Below are 18,886 nucleotides of genomic sequence, written 5' to 3'. Positions count from 1 at the left end.
CACCCCTGTAGAGGAAGGGAAGTGAAGAGAGAGAAATCCTCAAGTTGAAAATCCCATGGGGATCCAACCTATCCGGAAAAAGCAACGATAGCTCCCAACTAGAGACCCTGAGCCCGGGCGGAGCATGGGCCGTCCCCTCTTGGTGCATGATGATATGGAGCCCGCTGCCAGTGCCAGCCTGAAAACGGGCTAGCTGGGCCGTCTTTTTGATGGAATTTTGATTTTTCTCTCTGATCTCGTACCTGGCTGGCGTGGACATGGGGATTCGCACACTGGGGCTTGGAGGTTCGGTATACTTCGAGCGAGATTGGGAGAGTCAGAGAAGGACAATTATGTACCCATAGAGTCAGACCTCAACATATGATAGTCCAAGGCTCCATATTGCTTGCCTCTCTCTTCCATGTGGAATTTGCTGCCGGCAATGGCCAAGGCATGGAGATGGAGCTCTACCCAAGGTACTGGAGTGAGCATGGTACGTGCCATGCCGCGCCTGTGTCGCCCGATTGCAAGGTCGCTACTTGGCGATACCTGAGCCGAGGTATTCGATGCTTTTGACTTTGCCCCGACCTGTCGTGACCTCGAGCGGTGCATCTTTTGCGCCCGACATCTGTCTGGGCTGCTTGGTTCGTTCCTGGCGAGCGGCACCGAGTCAGAGGAAACCTACCCTTCCCCTGGCTGCCGCGTGGTAGCAATTAAGCTCTGCAACCCCATCGCATCTCCCCTTAGATCAAGATCAACAATATCGCTTCCAGAGACGGAGCACCATTCCTCGGTCGCTCAGGTACACCTGAATCTCTGCTCAGGTGTCACCTAGCGGTACCTCTGTCGGCACCAGTCAAGCAAGCCCCCCCCTCCCGGGCGGTCCCCTCACTCTCTGGCTTCCCTCCCCTCCAGGTCTCCCTCGTGGATCCCATCCCATCCCATCTCAACCAACCAACCAACCATCGTCGTCATGCCCCCCCAAGCAAGCACCGTCCATCATTTTTCTCTTCTCACACCCCGGTCGCCATCCCCCGGGCGGCGGTAGGTGCTTGCTGCACCGTCCAGTACAGTACAGCCCATACAGCAACTAGCTAGCGCCCCCAAGACCGAAGCAGCCAGCATCGTCGACGCTTAATTCCATGTTGGGCGATGGACCTAGCAGCAGCAGGCGCTCGCTGGCTGCATTCGCGTTTGCCTGGACTGCAATCCCGTTTGTTTGAGTGAGCTTTCCTCCGCACCTCACCTTAACCTACAGGACCACAACCTCCTCCTCCGCGAACCTCAGCTCAGCCTCCCGTCTCTATCACCGCATAACTCGAGATACCATCATCTGTTCCCTCTTCGGCTCCCCGTTCCATTTGGCCACTCTTCGAGACATGACTTGAACAGGCATCGCTTCTCATTTCCGCTCCGGCAGCCCTATAACCAAGCATCATTTACCTTTGTCTCCGTATCTGGACACCCCCCGCCCGCCAGCCCTTGCGACTCGACTCGCACCCCGAACCCATCCCATCCCAATCCCCATCCAGTCCACCAACCTTGGCCCTCGCCCTCTCTCCACCGCGTATGCTCTCAGCTGCCCCGTGCTGTCCTCATCCGGACCTTATGGCCTAGGGCCCTGCCATCAACGCCATCTACGCCCCGGCGACCATGACCAGGAATGAGGCCGGCAATCGCATCAGCTCCATCACGAGCTCTAGCACAAGCACCGACAGCAGCACCCACTCCGCCGTCACCGTGAAGCCCTCATCGTCGCTGTCGTCGTCCACCACCACCACTGCCACTGCCACTGCCGCCTCCTCCACTGCTCCCGCCTCTGCCACCTCCACTCCCATTCCCACTCACTCGCCTACTCCCAATCCGGACCATACTACCACTACCACTCCAACTCCAGCTCCGTCTTCCGCTGCTACCGCTCCCGCTGTTCCAGGAGCTTCCTCAGCTTCCACTTCAACCTGGGCCCTCCCCGCCACATCTCGCTGGCACTCTCACCCTGCTCGCTCCAGCGCCGACGACAATGCTTCTTTGATGAACCAGTGGTGAGTCGTCCATCCCGCCATGCCGCCTCCCGTGCCCGTGTTCATCCCTCCTCGTCCCCCGTTCTCCCTGCCCGTCGGCGCTCGTCTGACCTTCATCTCGCCTCCCGCTCCCGCCGCCTCCCGTCTGCCAGCTAACGGCTTCCTGCGTCTCTCAGGTCCTCCCCCAAGGATGAGCATCAGGTCTCCCCGACTACCACCTCGTTCGCCGCCCGCGGCATCGCCAATGTCGCATCCAAAGACCGTCGCATGAGCGACCTCACCAATTACCGACGCGAGCTTGCCGTTCTCGAGACCCGAATACCTCAGATTCAGCACAATCCGCCCACCGCAAGCCCCAACCCTCACATTGCTCCGTGGATGAACCACAACGGTTCCTCCACGCCATCCTCCACCATGCCGACCAGCTTTTACAACGACTCTAGCGACAATCTGTCCCTCGCCTCCCAGCTCTCACCGGGCCATCCTCCCAACCACCGCCAGGTCGCCGCGTCTCACGATCCCCCGGATGCCGCATACTTTGATGGCAGGCGTCCATCTGCTGCCAGCATCCTCACCGCGAGCAGCCAGGGCTCCAAGACCAGCGTGACCCGTGGCGGTTTGCGTAAGTTGCAGGGCTTCTTTGGCGAGGAATTCCCCGGGCGCGATAGCTCCGAGAGCAGCCTACCCACTTCGCTCGTGGGCAGGGACCAGCGGTCGCGCTCATACAGCCACAGTCGCCCCACACACAGAGATCGCAACTATTCCAATGCCACTGATCATACTAGAGATGGTTCCCCGTCATCATCGAGACCAAGAACACCAGTTCCTGCACCAGAGGTGGTGCCGTTCTTGTATCAGGACAACACTGTACGTCCGCCATGCGCCTCCCTGTCTCATCACCCTAGCTACTCATGCCCCCCACTGGCCTGGTCCGCGATCGATTCATTCCTCTCCAATCTCCCTCCCTTGACCTGTTTCGCATCATCTCAGATCCCGATGCTTTCCCGACAGCGTTCCTGCTTGCCAGAGTTGACTGGTTAACCTCGCTCGAATAGGACATTGCGCGATATGGCGAAGCCCCCGTACGGGATATCCTAACTGGTCCCGATCGAGATCGATACGTAAACGACGGATCCTCGCAGGTCCCTCCAAAGACATCTTCCTCGTCGAGGTCCGGCCATTCCATAGTGCATATGCCCGGCCACCACCGACATCACAAGAGTAATGATGATCCCCGGACTTTGCGACCAACTCAGAGCAGGGACGACACAGCCATTGGCACACAACTTCAGCGCGATCGAGGAGGCAGCAGCGTTGCCATGTATTCGACGAGGTCAAGAGGGCAGAGCCCTACGCCCAGTACTAGGAGTGGAGGAATGACATGGGGTTCGAAACCCAGCCAGTTGGACGGACAGACCTCGCCTGGCCACCACGGCAAACGTGGATTGCTTGGTCGGTTTCGACGACATCATAAGGACAAGGAAGATACCGCCAGGCTCCGCGATCTACCCCAATCTACAAAGTCCCTGCAACCCAAATCCTCAAAACCCGACCTCCACCGGCCAGAGCTATCACCTTCAGTATTACCACTCTCAGGGACATTTGGCCCTGGAGACCAGAGCGATGTTCCAGATTCGCGACCTGGGACGCGGGGCGCAGCGACCTTCAACAACAAGTTCCCATTCTCCAAGAAGGGGCGATCTCACCGACCACACGATTATGTCGACGAATCGATTGGCCCGACAGACCGTAATGATCCCGACAAAATTTACCACCTTGACACGAACCTGAACGACATGGAGGGGATCTTGACCAAGCCTCCGCCTCTCACACCCATGGACATTAGCTTTGTGAACAATGTCGAAGCAGATCGCACCGACTCGGTGGTATCGATAGCTCCTAAGGGTCGATGGGACGCCCCGGATAGTTGGGCGGTGCGGCGTAACACCGAAGACAACTCATATAACGGGCCCGATCTCGACGAGATCGGAAGCCCCCCTCGGCCAGAGGAGAAGACGGCGCCGTACTGCATCCGAATCTTTCGCTCAGACGGGACATTCTCAACACATTCCATGTCTCTGGACTCAAGCGTCACGGACGTCATCTCACAGGTCATCAAGAAGACATATGTGGTTGATGGCTTGGAGAATTACCATATCATCTTGAAGAAGCACGATCTCATTCGGGTGCTGACGCCTCCTGAGAGACCGTTGCTGATGCAGAAGCGTCTGCTGCAACAGGTTGGGTACGAGGACAAGGACAGGATTGAGGATCTTGGTCGAGAGGACAACAGCTACCTCTGCCGCTTCATGTTCTTGTCGGCACGAGAGAGCGACTTCCACGCCAAGACCACTGACATGGGTCTAGCTCGAGCACAGAAGCTCAACTATGTTGACCTTTCTGGCCGCAACCTCATCACTATCCCTATATCGTTATACTCCAAGGCCGCGGAGATCATCTCGCTAAACCTTTCGCGCAACCTGTCGCTTGACGTTCCTCGAGACTTTATCCAGTCTTGCAAGCATCTTCGAGACATCAAATTCAACAACAACGAAGCGAGGAAGCTACCACCAAGTTTGAGCCGGGCCAACAAACTGACTTTCCTGGATGTTGCCAATAATCGCCTGGAGCAGTTGGAACATGCCGAACTCCATATTCTGACGGGGATACTCAAGATGAACCTTGCCAATAACCGACTCAAGCACATACCATCTTACTTTGGAGCATACCTGTCACTCCGCTCTCTCAACATTTCCTCTAATTTCCTCGACAAATTCCCCCTATTCCTCTGCAACCTCCCGAGCCTGGTTGACCTCGACCTAAGTTTCAATGGCATTGCAACGATTCCTCCCGAGATCAGCGGCCTGCAAAACTTGGAGAAACTTCTAATAACCAACAACAGACTGACACACGCCGTGCCCGCTTCGTTCAGACAGCTGATTAGTTTGCGCGAGCTGGACATCAAGTACAATGGCATCACGAGCATCGACATCATCTCTGAACTCCCGAAATTGGAGATCCTATCCGCCGATCACAACTGCGTCTCGTCTTTTGTGGGACAGTTTGAGTCGATTCGCCAGCTGAAGCTGAACTCGAACCCTCTGAACAAGTTCGAGATTGTGGCACCAGTCCCGACGCTCAAGACACTGAACCTCTCGAATGCGCAGTTGGCCAGTATTGATTCCTCCTTTGCGAACATGATCAATCTTGAGCATTTGATCCTGGATAAAAATTATTTCGTCTCCTTACCCCAAGAGATCGGTACTCTTAGCAGGCTTGAGCATTTCAGCATTGCCAATAACTCGGTGGGAGAACTGCCGGCACAGATCGGCTGTTTGAATGAGCTGAGAGTGCTCAATGTGCGAGGAAACAACATCTCTAAACTCCCCATGGAGCTCTGGTGGGCGAATAGACTCGAGACTTTCAACGCCTCCTCAAACGTCCTCGAACACTTCCCCGCGCCGGCCTCCCGGGCGCCGCGGATGCCCGGCGAGGAATCGCAGCCAGCGCCACCCCCTGTTAATGGGAGAGCCGCTCCCCTCGGGACGCTATCGGCCACGCCGAGCTCAGAGGAGCTCTCTGATGAGAGAAGGCCAAGTCAAAACTCGAGCACACTTCTCAGTGTCGGCCCGTCTCCCCTGGCTGGTGACCGCAAGAGTTCTGTAGTGTCTGTCTATGGGAAGGGTGGCAGGAAGACGTCGGTGGTGTCGAGAGCGACTACACCGTCAGTGACCATGTCCTCAGCGAACCCCAGAAAGGATTCCTCATCTAGGTTTACTAACACTTTTGCCGGATCTCTTCGAAACCTCTACCTAGCCGACAACCGTCTTGACGATGATGTTTTCGAGCAGATCAGCCTGCTCCCGGAGCTCAAGGTGCTCAACCTCTCATACAACGATGAAATTAGCGACATGCCACAGAGGTCGATGAAGAGGTGGCCGCAGCTTGTCGAGCTCTATCTGTCTGGAAATGGACTCACAACATTGCCGGCAGATGACTTGGAGGAGTCCAGTCTGCTCCAGGCGCTGTACATCAACGGCAACAAATTCACTAACCTGCCTGCCGACATTTCTCGGGCTAAGAACCTTGCCGTGCTCGATTGCGGCAACAACTTTTTGAAATACAACATTTCTAACGTGCCATATGACTGGAACTGGAACCTCAACCCCAACTTGCGGTACCTGAACCTGTCCGGCAACAAGCGCCTGGAGATCAAGCAGTCAACATACGGCCCCAGTGGACCCGGGGTTGTTGATCGTGAGGAGTACACAGACTTCAGCCGTCTGCTTAACCTGCGCATACTGGGTCTTATGGATGTTACACTTACTCAACCGAGCATCCCCGATCAGAGTGAGGACAGACGTGTGCGCACCTCGGGATCCCTCGCCGGCCATCTGCCTTACGGTATGGCCGATACCCTTGGCAAACATGAGCATCTGTCCACTGTCGACTTGGTGGTACCGAGATTCAATGCTTCCGAGACCGAGATGCTCCTGGGTTTATTTGACGGACAGGCTCTCTCCAGTGGAGGATCCAAGATTGCCAAGTATCTCCACGAGAATTTCGGTCACATTTTTGCCTTGGAGCTGAAGTCACTGAAGTCACAGACCAAGGAGACCCCGATTGACGCTCTTCGGCGTGCATTCCTCGCGCTCAACAAGGACCTGGTCACGATCGCTATTCAGCACTCGGAAGAACGGCCGCTCAAAGTGCATAGGGGCTCTGGCCAGCCCGTGATTCTGACCAAGGAGGATCTCAACTCGGGTGGTGTTGCCACCGTGATCTATCTCCAGAGCACAGAACTATACGTTGCGAACGTGGGCGATGCCCAGGCCATGGTGATCCAGACTGATGGCACCCACAAGATGCTGACTCGCAAGCATGACCCTGCTGAGCCCAGCGAACGATCCCGCATTCGTGAAGCTGGTGGGTGGGTTTCTCGCAATGGCAGGTTGAACGACCTTCTCCAGGTGTCACGCGCTTTTGGTTATGTTGATTTGATGCCGGCCGTGCAGGCGGCGCCGTACGTCAGCAACATGACTCTCAAGGAGACGGACGATATCATCCTGATAGCAACCCGGGAGTTGTGGGAGTACTTGTCTCCTGGCCTGGTCACCGATATTGCGAGAGCAGAGCGTGGTGACCTCATGAGAGCGGCCCAGAAGCTCCGCGACCTCGCCATCGCATATGGCGCCTCTGGTAAAATCATGGTCATGATGATTAGCGTCGCCGACCTCAAGCGGCGGATGGAGCGGTCCAGGAACCATCGCGGGACCACCAGCATGTCCCTTTATCCATCCGGCATCCCCGACGGGGCTCAAGTTCTCTCGACGAGAAGGGGCCGTAGAGGCAAGGGAGATGTTCTCGACTCCCAGCTCAACCGACTCGAGGCCGAGATCCCGGCGCCCACAGGCAACGTGTCTATCGTCTTCACGGATATCAAGAACTCGACAACCCTGTGGGAGATGTATCCTAGCGCCATGAGATCGGCCATCAAGCTCCACAACGAGTTTATGCGTCGACAGTTGAGAAAGATTGGCGGATACGAGGTCAAGACTGAAGGCGATGCTTTCATGGTGTCGTTCCCGACAGCTACATCTGCTTTGCTATGGACATTTTCAGTCCAGACGGGGCTCCTCGATTTGCCCTGGCCATCCGAAGTCTTGAACTCGGTGTCCTGCCAACCGGCGTATGACAAAGACAACAGCCTCATCTTCAAGGGTCTGTCAGTGCGAATGGGTATCCATTTTGGAGACTGCGTGAGCGAAACAGACCCAGTCACCCGACGTATGGACTACTTCGGACCCATGGTCAACAAAGCATCCCGAATCTCGGCTGTCGCGGATGGAGGACAGATCACTGTGTCGACTGATTTCATCTCGGAGATACAGCGATGTCTCGAGAACTTCCAGGATACAGACCGGAGCAACGCCTCTGAGGCTGAAGATTCGTTTGAGGACGAAACGTATGCCAGCGCCATCAGGAAGGACCTGAAACACCTCACTTCTCAAGGCTTCGAAGTTAAGGAGCTGGGCGAGAAGAAGCTGAAGGGTCTGGAAAATCCCGAAGTTGTCTACTCGCTCTACCCCCACGCGCTGGCTGGACGTATCGAGTTCCACCAGCAGCACGAGAGACGAGAGGAAGGCGGCGGCGACAAACCAGCGATCCTCGCTCCTGGAGCCGAGCTCACCTTCGACCCAGATATGATCTGGACTCTATGGCGCGTGAGCTTGCGCTTGGAGATGCTCTGCAGCTCGTTGGAATTGCCGCGAGACGAAGCCCCTGGGGGCCTTCAATCTCCCGAGACAGAGTTGCTCGAAAGGATTAAACAGCGTGGAGGAGAGGTGACGGATCGATTCTTGATCAACTTTATGGAACATCAAGTGAGCAGGATAGAGGTGAGTCGGAACTGAAGCTGTATACATCATGGCCCCACTAACACTCGGTAGACGTGTATCTCGACACTGGCAATGCGCCACCTTGCTATTGGCGGTGGCGTCATCAAGGAGCTTGACGAGCTCCGAGGGCCCATGTCTGATATCCTGGACGAACTGACAGCTCAACGTAAGGAACTGGAGCGGTACAAGAAGCGATACGGCAAGCTGCCCAGCCCCGAAAGCAGCGACGATGACGAAGATGACTATGATACGGATGAAGGCAGCGACACGGAGCAAGAGTCCTAAGTCCTCGCGGCTGACTCGACGTGGCGATGTTTCTCGCGCTTGTATATATGCTATAATCACCCTGGACGCGGCATGGGCATTTCGAGCTTGGGAGGCTTCAACTTTATAGTTTGCTCGGGAGCTCAGGAGAGGGAAGGCGAGAGGGGGTCTTGGCATGGATGGGCAGTGTTTTTGTTTTCTGGGTTGCGAGCTTGTCTATGGGAATCATGGCCCCCCTATTCTGGGGGGTTTGCTCTTTCGGGTCCAGATACGTGTTGGGAGAAACTACTCATGGGGTTTTTGGGATGGAAAAGGCATTCGAGGGAGAAGAAGTGCACGGCGTTGGGGGATGGGAAAGCCATGGCTCCCCTTTTTGTAACTGTCGAGTTACCTACCTACCTGGGTCTGGGTCAAGGTCTGGTTCTGGTTGTTGGTGAGATTTATATTGTAGGCATTGCCTCATTTGGAGTTTTACGAACCGCGTCGTATGCCTTGGTTTTAACTGAAACGATAGCAAGTACCAAAAAAGCATTGCATTGATGTGTAGCATATTTTACAACTCCCCATTCCATGTGGCTCTATGGAGTAGCCTCCTGATATGATGCATCTATTTGCCCTGGTTCAAGATTCGGATCCGGGGCGACATTCGGGGTCCGATCCACCACCCACCTGTGTACTTTCTGACAAAGCCCCGAATGGCGGCGATACGAGCACCTTGGCCCAAGACCCTTTCTTTCTCCCGGCCAGCTTCGTCTTCCCCAGCAGCTGGACTCCCCGGCTTGAGGATCTCAATGCCATCATAGCCCATCACCACCCCTAGAACTTGCCACTCACCTAGCACCTTGTTTCGGTCTTCGGCCAAAACGTAGTCGAAGCGTTCCCAGAAGGATTGCCAAAGGAGCTGGTCTCCCTTTTCCGTCTTGTCAAACAGCAGCACAGGTGAAGTCGCCTCAGGCTCTGGGCTGATGGGAAACGCGATGGGGTAGCCCAAGGGGTTCTGCCCGAAGAGCGTGAGCCCTGTCATGCAGGTCAGCACGTCAGCGTGAACATCGACGATAGGGGAAGGATCATCGCGAGATATGGCGTAGACCTCCCTCAAGGCGTCGCCGCCGGGATAGTTGAGAGAAGAGAAGAGGAGCATAACAAGACTGGCACCAAAACTAGCCACGGTGGAGAGGACGAGGACCAGGGTTATCGCTTGGTTCAAGGCGGACTTGACAGCACGCACGGCGATGAAGTTGGCACCAAGTGCGGCAGCAGCGGTCAGAGACGGAACAACATAGAAGATGAAACGGGCCTCTTTGTGCGGCTGGAGAGAGTAGATGGCAACGAAGAGTATGTTGGGGATCAACAAGTCTCGAGCAGCACGTGAGGTACCTGGCTGAACAAGAGCGAGAACCATGAGCAGCGGTAACATAGGATTAAGCAGAAGCTTTGGCAGCGCCGAGCTGAAGTAGTAGTACCAGGGGGAAACCCCCCACTCCGAGGAAGACCCAAGAATGGCGTTGAAGTAGAAACCCCAGAGCTCAGGCCAGAGGGGCTTCTGCCAGAAGTACGAGTCCAGGGGCACCGAAACAGCAAGTGCAGCGGTGAAGGAGCCCAGGAAGACAAGAAAGAGGGTGCGCAACGAGATGCGATGGGTGGTAAGGAGATAGAGGGCAGTGGTGATGAGGAGAATGGCAACTTCGGAGCGGAAGATGGCGGCCGAGATGACGAGGAGGGCAATGGCCTGCTTCTGACGGATGGAAGCCATCTGGGGGTTTGCCTGGGGTAGAAGGAACGCCGAAGCAAGAGTTGCTGATTCGTGTAAGTCGAGGTGAAGGCAAAGCTATTACTAGAGATATTTGACTTACTCAGGCCAAAAGCATACATGTTTGGCAAAGTCCGCGAGAGGTAATAGTTGATGTGGAACTGGCTGGCGATGAAGAGAGCCCACCACCCCGCCACACCAGGTCCATAGGCTCTCTTGAGAGCATTCTTGAAAGTCAGCAGGGCAGCGACGTTGGCTGCGGCGAGGATGCCGCGGACAACGAGCTGGGCATGTTGGAAGCCGACGAGGGCGACGATAGGCTGGCCTAGGCCGGCGAGGAGCACAGCACCGAGAAAGGTGCGAGGCACAGCGCCGGGGAAGGTGAAGTGATCATACGAGTCCGCGAGACGCTGGTGAACATCCTGAGTTGGGGTCCCGTAGATGAGGATATCGTGGACTGCCTGCAGGTTGAACGACTCCTCGACCTTGGTATAGGGAGACGCGAGAAGATGGAACAAGGGAGCCAAGATGAGGAGACCAGTGAGTGAGATATCTAGAAGTTTTGGTGAGCGGACTACGACAAAGGAGGGGAAGGATGATATGGAAGAAATGGAAGCAATACTGACCGAGGGCCCTCATCTTGAACGAGGTTTTGTGTGAAGACCAAGGCTGACGCTAGGTCTGTTGGACGTGAAAGGAACGACTTGAAATAGATGGAGAGACGGCAAGAAGCGAAAACGTGCCTTTTTAGGCGCTTCAATTCAATGCCGTGTTAACAACAGCATTGAAATGAAATGGATCAAGGCTGAGATGTGTCAAATCTCAGATTCCAGGTGTAAGTTGAGCCCGTGTGATACTCAGGTAAGTACACAGAGGGAGCTCTCTCAATGAGGAAGGGGCAAGTTTGGGCCACCATTGGCTGGTCTCCACCTCAGGGGTCGTCGGATCGGCCCAACTGATCCCCCGCAGCCTCTCCCCCAGGTCGAGTTCAAGCCACCATGGCAGTGGCACCCAGGCACCGCAAGGCAGGCAAGGTACCCAGGTACCTAAGATAGTTACACATCATCGCCAACTCCCTCCCCTCCAGTTTCTGCGCCGATAACCTCTACTGTCTCTGCACCTTCTCCAGTTGCCCACAATGTGGTTCTTTGGAAGCTTCCTCTACGGTCAGACTCGATTGCCTTGCTCGTGACACCCTGACGCATCCGTACTGACCTGTCGCAGTCTGCGTCCTCCTCATCAACGCCGTCGCAGTCCTCTCCGAAGACCGTTTCCTCGCTCGAAGTACGTCGCCCGCCTCAAGCGCATATAAGCAACTCCTCTAACAAAATTTTCTAGTTAACCTCTCTCCCGCTTCGTACGATCCCGCATTCGGCTCTGGTCCCGACGCGAGCATCAAGGCCAAGATCATCCACCTCATTGCCAGCGTCCGAACCATCATGAGGAGTATGTCTGTCCCGTGCACCGAACCAACATTACTGTCGAGTCTTGTATAAAACTACGTGAAACTGACCCGGTGTCTAGTGCCCTTGATATTTGTCAATTCCGTCATTATCCTGTACGAGCTCGTCCTGGGTTAATCCAAGGGGGAAAATACGGCCGGCATGTGGAATTCGAGAGGACACGGTAGACGTCTGGAGGCATAAATGGAGTCTGGGAAATCTTTGGAACTGGAGTTATTAATCTTTGTACGACTCACGGCAAACCTTGTATGAGTGTGTGGGAGCTATACTACCTACTGGACATGAATTCGATACGAAAGTTTTGTCTTGCTTCACTTTGCCATGACACTTATGACATGTGCCTGAAAATGCCGTGTCACCTCGAGCTCTGCTCGAGTCTCTTGTTCTTCTTTCTGAACCCAACTTGCTAGACGCACAAACGTCTGAGCCGGGCTATCGCTATCTGTATGTATATATGATACAGCCGTTGGTGACGGCGTCGCAGGTTTGACCTTGTCACCCTTCAACTACCCACGAGAACAAAAACAGAAAAGAAAAAAGATCGCTACAGTCCCCCACCACAATTCCGCCCTGCCTTCTTCCTTTTTCTCGAGGTTCATGCCTGGGCACGTTCCCTCTTCTGGCTCTAGGCCATACAACAGGTCTAATCCTCCAAGAGCATCGTCGACTGGGCTGCAAGACTACCACTGAGAGACGGTCGAAATGAGAAAAACCATTACTGCCCAATGCCTCTGGTGCCTTCCTTGTGCTTTTCTTTCATGTAATGGCAGCTTCGTTGCAAAAAAGTGCATGGGTATCCTGTCATCCGTCCAAATCCCCAAAGACCATAATGACAAAAACACCCGGGTACCCCCCTATATGTACGCTGTACTGTAAATGTGTTTATGACTGTGAAAGCAGGTTTGTGCTCTTCTTGCGTCCGAGCCCGAAACTGAGGCGATCCTTGAGTTTCTCGTGCTTCTCGCTCGCGTCGCCGTTTGACGCGTCCTGAAGAGCCTGGGCAGTGCCCTTATCCTTGTGATGGAAGAGAGAGAAGCTCTTCCTCGACATCGATTTGCTGCCTCGTTTGGTCCGATCAAGGAGTCCGTGGCTGAGCACCGTTCCATTCTCCTTCTTCCTCGCTGCCTCTTCCTGCACCGCACTCTTCTTGCTGGCCTCGAGCACCTTATGCAGTTCGTCTTGCTCGTTTCTTCGTGCTTGTATCATCTTGGTTTGCTCGTCTCGTCGTTTCTTTTCCTCAAGTTTGGCCTGCTTCTCCCTCTCCTTTTCAGCCTGCTTTTCAGCCTTCTCCGCAGCCTCCCGCTCCTTCTTTTCCCGCTTCTTGTCCTCCTTCGTCTTGACCTCGGTATTTGTGTTCGTGTGGGTTATGCCATTCGTCAAGGGTGTTGCCGGAGCTGCCGCGGGTGTCGGGTCTGGAGTTGTTGTGGGCGCTATCGAGGATAACACCGGTGCCGTGCTTGAGTGTGCGAGTTTTGCCAGTACCTCCTGATCCGGAGCTGGAGTCACTGGCTGTGTGGCTTGTCTCTTGAGTGGTACCGACTCTGCCTTTTCGCCATTCTCCTGGGCCAGGCTGGCCGCTTCGTTGGCAAGCTTGACCTCTTCCATGCCTTCCTTTTCCATCTCTTCTCGAACCTTTTCAAATGTGGTTTCTTGGTAGAATAGGACGTATGCGGTTGCCATCCCTGGCTTGTCGCCAAAAAGTTGCGGACAAAATTCTTGTCCACGGGCTCAACCATTTCGTCGTCGAAAAGAACCCAGCCTCGGCCAGGGACCTTGATGATGGACACGTAATGCCCATGATAGGCGTTGCCGCCAATGTGAACCACGACAGCGTACAGCTCGTAACCACGACAGCGTACAGGTGGATCCCCTGCATCTTCTGTTGTGTTGAACATGCGTAGGTGATAGGGATACACAACACGGTGAAACAGTTTCTGCAGGCGGCTGTAGTCCTCCGTGTACTTGAACCGCTTCAGGTGCAGCGTCAGGATCTTGGGTAACCGCTTGACCTTCATTCGCTTCTCAGCTTCCTGAAGACCGCCACAGTGGTCGCAGTGGAACTTGTTTCTCTCACAGAGCATCTCTTCTGCAGAAAACTTGCGTAAGCAGGAGGTGACGGAGGAATGCTCCTCCAGATCAATCGATAGATCTAGAAACGTCTCATCCCGCTGGGACGCTGTCTCGCACGTCAGGCACTTGGTCTCTGATGTCAAAACGCCCTCAAATATGTCATGGACCCAGCCCGTCCCCGGGGAGGAAGCCCCTGACGCGTTGTTAACCATGGCAGACCCAAGGGCGTGGCCCACCGAATTTGCCAGCCCGTCGAGGCCGTCAGCAGGAGCCTGTAGCTGCATTTTGCGGGCCGTTGCCTCAACACTGTTAATGACATCATTCAGCACCAACCCGTAAAACTCATGGGCATCCTGATGCATTGAGTTTCGGAACATTTCGTTGTCGCGTTTGAAAATCTCGAGGAATCGCTGCGGGCTGAGAACGCCTGTGTGTGTGTTGCTTTCCAGCAAAGCCAAAAATATATCCTTGAGCCCAGTGAATGTGCATTCGTCCATGCCGTAGGCGGCCGAGTTTTCTTTGGCCAGTTCCAGGATAGGTCCCTTGATCATGGCTTGCTTCTTCTTATATTCGGGGGTGTCTGGCTTGTCTTCGGGCCGAACACCAACCTGCCCAGGCAGTTGATGGTTCATGGCTTGCCGTTGCTTGATCACTTGTGATGTGCTGAGCCCCTTCTGCTTTGGGAGGTTGACCACTGGGTCAGTGGGCGGGGGTCTGATGGTGACGGGGACTCTAGGCCGAGTGCCGTTCGGAGTGTCAGAGGGCGAGCTTGGGGGGTAGTTGACGACATTGTTTCGAAACGATTCGGAGTAAAAGAGGGCCTGGACAATCGAGTTGCAGTAGCTGTTCCGAGGTCAGCGTCACGGCTTGGTTAGATGATGCCTCGATAGCATACCATGTGTTTCCAAACTGTGCCAAATATTAGCTTAGTGAATCGGAGAGTAGCTTGATAGAATAAGAGACGGGAGAGGGTCCGGTGGTGGGAGTAGACGGCGGGGACATACGTTCTCGAGGCCGAAGAATCGATCAGTACCATCGTCTCGCAAGGGCCCGGCATTCTGGAGCATCTTCTCTAGAGGAGTGAGGTCGAGAACGGGCTCCTCTTTCTTCTTCGCGACGGCATCTTTGTGGGATGGGGAGGAAGAGGCCTATGAGTATGAGCCGAGAGGCATTTTGTCAGTCATGGAAGGTCTTGGCGCAAGGCGGGAGGGCGCGTGGATAGCTGAAGCTGGCGGGAGAGCTCCATATGTCCAACGCCGAAGGGGGCAGCGGGAGTAGTCAAGCCGACGACGTACCGTGTTGGAGCCCTTGATCTTGTTGAAGAAGCCCGCCATGGCGGCGTTTTGGTGTCGTTGTGGATGCTAAATAGTAGTAGACGGCGGGCTTGGTGAGCCGAGCGAGCGAGCGAGCGAGGGACGAGGTCGAGCGGCCGACCGCTACAGCTGCGCGGCAGCAGCTCAACGACAACAGACACAATTGAAGCCAAGGATCATGCGCAGGAGCTTCTACTACCAGAGGATGATAAGAGAAGCGCGCGAGGCGGAAGGACAGAGAATCGCAAGCTGGGGCCGATTTCGAGGTTGCCGAGTCGTGGGCGAGGGATGGCGCTCGGCGCTGGGCTGGGGAAAGCGAGGCGCGAGTGTGTGGCGTGGACTCTGATAGCGCCGGGTTGAACTACTGGTCTGGGCGAGCGACAGAGACGAGGCAAGCTTCGTTTGGGGATGTTGTCTTGGGGGGAGGACGATCCGATGGGCGAGGCGAGGCGCGTAGTAGTCGACAGAGATATCGAGGAGCAGAAAACCCGGCAGAGGGCAAGAGAGTCAGAGATGGGACCAACAAGCCAGAGAGCACAGGTAAGGTACCTCGAGGCTGATGGTGGCGGGAGGATGGTCTGCTTCTGGATGTCCGGGGGAGGGAATAGTGGAGGAGGATAAGTGACTCCCCGTTGGATGGTGCGTAAGTAGGCGAGGAGGTACCGTGCCCAAGTAGGTAGGTGCTGTAAGGTGTCGATGGCAGGTAGGCAAGATTGGATTGGATTGGATCCAACAGCCTGGTCTGTTGTTACCTGGACCAGGCCTCTACGCTACAAGTACCTACCTAGGTAATGGATTCCATAACCCGTGGGATGCTGTCTTGGTCAGCCATCAGCATCAGGCATCACGTCCTCAACGAAACTGCTAGAGTCCGGAATTCCCCTCATGCGCAATATATCGACTCGGCGAGAGCGGTCATCTTGGCCATGGGGAACCGTCCTTCACTGGCCCTTCATCCACCTCCACCAAACGTTAACATCCGACGCCCGGAGATGCTGCAGCACCACCACCACAAGCTCGCAGTAGGCCTGCAACCGCTGCAGTCTCCTGCAGCGAGGAACGAAATGGGCGTCGCGCGACCCCAGTTTGCCCAGACCCCCGAAGCCCCCAAATGGTCCCCTCCAAGCCTCGATGGTGGTGCCTTGGTGGGCCCCTAGCGACCACCCCCAGAACCGGACGCGCAGGGGGAGAGTAAAGTCCTGGGCTGTTAGGCCAGAAGGTACACAGCTCGTCACCCACGTAATCCCTAGCCCGAGCAGTCGGTGTCTGCCACAAGGCGACTCTGTCACTAGGTGACTAGTGGGGATAATCCGTGGAGGGGACCAGGGGAACGAGGCCCGGCTGGCGTGGTGTGGGCGGCTGAGAGACGCCGGACGGTGGTCCCATACAGGCCCAGGCGGGCGAGGGGCCTATTGGCTGCTGCGACAGGGCAATGAAAGCTCTGGAAGACAGGGCCACGAGGTATCGACAAGGGTACTAGACGCAGATGTCGGGCGTGATCAGTTATCGAGGCCAGGATGGATGAGCAGCAGCAAGGCAAGTGGGCACGGAGCTCAGAAGCACGGAAGATGGATAGAGGGCTTGACACTGACTGATCCCGATGGTTTGTGGGGATGGCAGTTGGTGAAAAGTTGGGTGCAAGATCAATGATGGGTCGTCGATTTAGTGTGAATGGATGCTCCCAAACCAGGCAGTTTGCTTGGGGAAGCAAGTACCTACTTTAGCTCATGCATCTCAGGATGTGACCGACGGCAGGTCCGACGCAGATAGTGAGTTCCATCCAGATTTCTTAGTACTGGACGGGTGAAACACCGTCTGAACGGTAGCAAATGAGACGAATTTTCTTTTTTTTTTCCATCTTCAAAGTCCACATTGGCAATGAGTAGGTGGTCGAAAAAACAGCCACGCAAAACGCTCACCAAGACCATCGGCTTTCTGGGCGGCACTGGCACTACTGTACATGGCCTCTTAACACTTCTCCGCCGGTTCGAGAGTCCAGATCCTCCGGGAAAATCCACCGTCCAAGGATGGTTGTTCCAACCGGCGACATTTCTAAGCCCGAGTAGGGAATCTAGCTGCAACTCACGAGTCAACATGACAGCGACAAGCGCTAGCCAACGGCGCCACGACGCATCGGCTACCGGCCCCTGGCGCAGGACTGCCTGCAAATCATGGCATCGTGTGCGGTGAGAGATGGATGGCTGGTTTTCTCGTTGCCGAGGGTTGTTGGGGGACTTTAGCCGGACCTCCCCTTGGTTACGAACGGAACGGACGCCGAGACGGATCAACGACTGCCAAGAAGTCGGATACAGCTTTTCGGACGAGACGGTTGTGCTGACAAAAGCAGCTTTCATCCTGCCTGCGTCCACTGCAAACCTATGTTAAGACTGCATGACTTGTCCCAGGAACAAACTGCCTTAGGTAGGCATCGATGAGCCCGAGGCACAGTTCCGAAACCTGCCTACGTATGACCCACGGCCCACGGCATCGCCTGAATCTTGACAGAGGACGCGGGCACCAACAACAGCTCCTCGATGGACTACTACCCAGACGAAGGATGGAACTAGGATTCAAGCCAGCACAAGCTATATTGAGGCAAGTCTACCAGCCCTCGCAGGTCGGTTGTTGGTTTGCGATGAGCTGCTTGGTGGGAAATGTCAGTTCCTCCACATACCGGCTGTGTCTTGAACAAGTGCAGCTTGGTCCAGTCTCGCCACCTGCAAGGTAACGTGCCTCGATCAACTGGACGACTGAGTGGTTCCAGGGACAGCAGGGCAAGGTGGGAGAAAACCACGAGATAGGGCACAGTGAATCAAGCCTAGGGAATCGTCGCCCTGGTCCCTGCGTGCTCGGTACATGGTCAAACAAAACAGCCCCTTGGAATCATCAACTCGATCCAGTGGTCGTGTTTAGAGTCGTTTTCATCGGTATACCTTCAACACTCGCGTCGTCGGCAAATTGCAGAGCTCAGGTCGCTACCCAGGTTGCCAGCCGCTCGTCACCAAGAGATCAGAGCTAGAGATATCACCCGTCCTCTTGTTCGACCCCTCATTCGAGGCATCAAGATGGTGGAAGCGAACGAAGCAAGTGTGGGGTTGCCATGCGGCACATCCCCGTATCCACTGACAACCATCACCAATCACTCGGCCCAGAGTGTCCAACCGCGACGATGGTATCCTATCACCTTGATTCTCCTCCCATCCTGATCGCCGACCAGTCGGTCCGTTGCTGTCGATATGCCCTCCCTTTCGTCTCGAAAAGGGTCCCTTGACCGTTGGATGAGTCTGGTGCAACCACAGCACCAAAGTACTTCACGCCAGTCCGATGATGCGTCTTTCCACCAAGGTTACCTCGAATTCCGGGTCTCACCAGTTTATTCGGCACCGATGATGCTGAACATATCCGGGACGGGACGTCCTGTTCCTGTCGACTTTCGGGTTTGCTGCCCAACAAACGTGAGAGAACAACTTTCGCTCTCGATCTCGGTCTTTGAATTACACCGACTCCAAGACATGGATCGATTCGGAAATAGTCCGCTTGGCCCTCGTGCTGTGGCGTTCTACGACGGCCCGCGTCTGCGAGTGTGCAGCAATCTCTGGACGGTTTCTTGCTTGGCTCGGCTCGCCAG

General features: G+C 55.3%; 4 protein-coding genes across 4 annotated transcripts; 2 read left to right on the top strand and 2 right to left on the bottom strand.

Annotated features, from left to right (window-relative positions):
- Window positions 1–1,632: 1,632 nt before the first annotated feature.
- MRS44_001218 (uncharacterized protein) lies at window positions 1,633–8,683 on the top strand (the record flags this gene model as incomplete). The annotated part of the gene is made up of 4 exons (XM_046278230.2): window positions 1,633–2,021; window positions 2,177–2,867; window positions 3,056–8,398; window positions 8,450–8,683. 4 exons carry the CDS (start codon window positions 1,633–1,635, stop codon window positions 8,681–8,683), a joined length of 6,657 nt encoding a protein of 2,218 aa, XP_046139122.2.
- A 586-nt stretch (window positions 8,684–9,269) lies between these two features.
- Window positions 9,270–11,051, bottom strand: MRS44_001217 (uncharacterized protein; the record flags this gene model as incomplete). Its single annotated transcript, XM_046272537.2, has 3 exons — window positions 9,270–10,459; window positions 10,516–10,965; window positions 11,039–11,051. 3 exons carry the CDS (start codon window positions 11,049–11,051, stop codon window positions 9,270–9,272), a joined length of 1,653 nt encoding a protein of 550 aa, XP_046139121.1.
- A 499-nt stretch (window positions 11,052–11,550) lies between these two features.
- On the top strand, window positions 11,551–11,992 carry MRS44_001216 (uncharacterized protein; the record flags this gene model as incomplete). Its single annotated transcript, XM_046275099.2, has 4 exons — window positions 11,551–11,578; window positions 11,637–11,696; window positions 11,751–11,858; window positions 11,937–11,992. 4 exons carry the CDS (start codon window positions 11,551–11,553, stop codon window positions 11,990–11,992), a joined length of 252 nt encoding a protein of 83 aa, XP_046139120.1.
- A 765-nt stretch (window positions 11,993–12,757) lies between these two features.
- On the bottom strand, window positions 12,758–15,279 carry MRS44_001215 (uncharacterized protein; the record flags this gene model as incomplete). Its single annotated transcript, XM_065623604.1, has 5 exons — window positions 12,758–13,507; window positions 13,585–14,788; window positions 14,841–14,854; window positions 14,950–15,093; window positions 15,241–15,279. 5 exons carry the CDS (start codon window positions 15,277–15,279, stop codon window positions 12,758–12,760), a joined length of 2,151 nt encoding a protein of 716 aa, XP_065480042.1.
- Between the last annotated feature and the right edge of the window lie 3,607 nt (window positions 15,280–18,886).

Source organism: Fusarium solani (assembly GCF_023522795.1).
Source record: "Fusarium solani strain SB1 chromosome Unknown bctg00000000, whole genome shotgun sequence".
In the NCBI taxonomy this organism is placed as follows: domain Eukaryota; kingdom Fungi; phylum Ascomycota; class Sordariomycetes; order Hypocreales; family Nectriaceae; genus Fusarium; species Fusarium solani.
The sequence above is the reverse complement of the archived record's forward strand: the minus strand, read 5'-3'. Positions and strand labels throughout refer to the sequence as shown.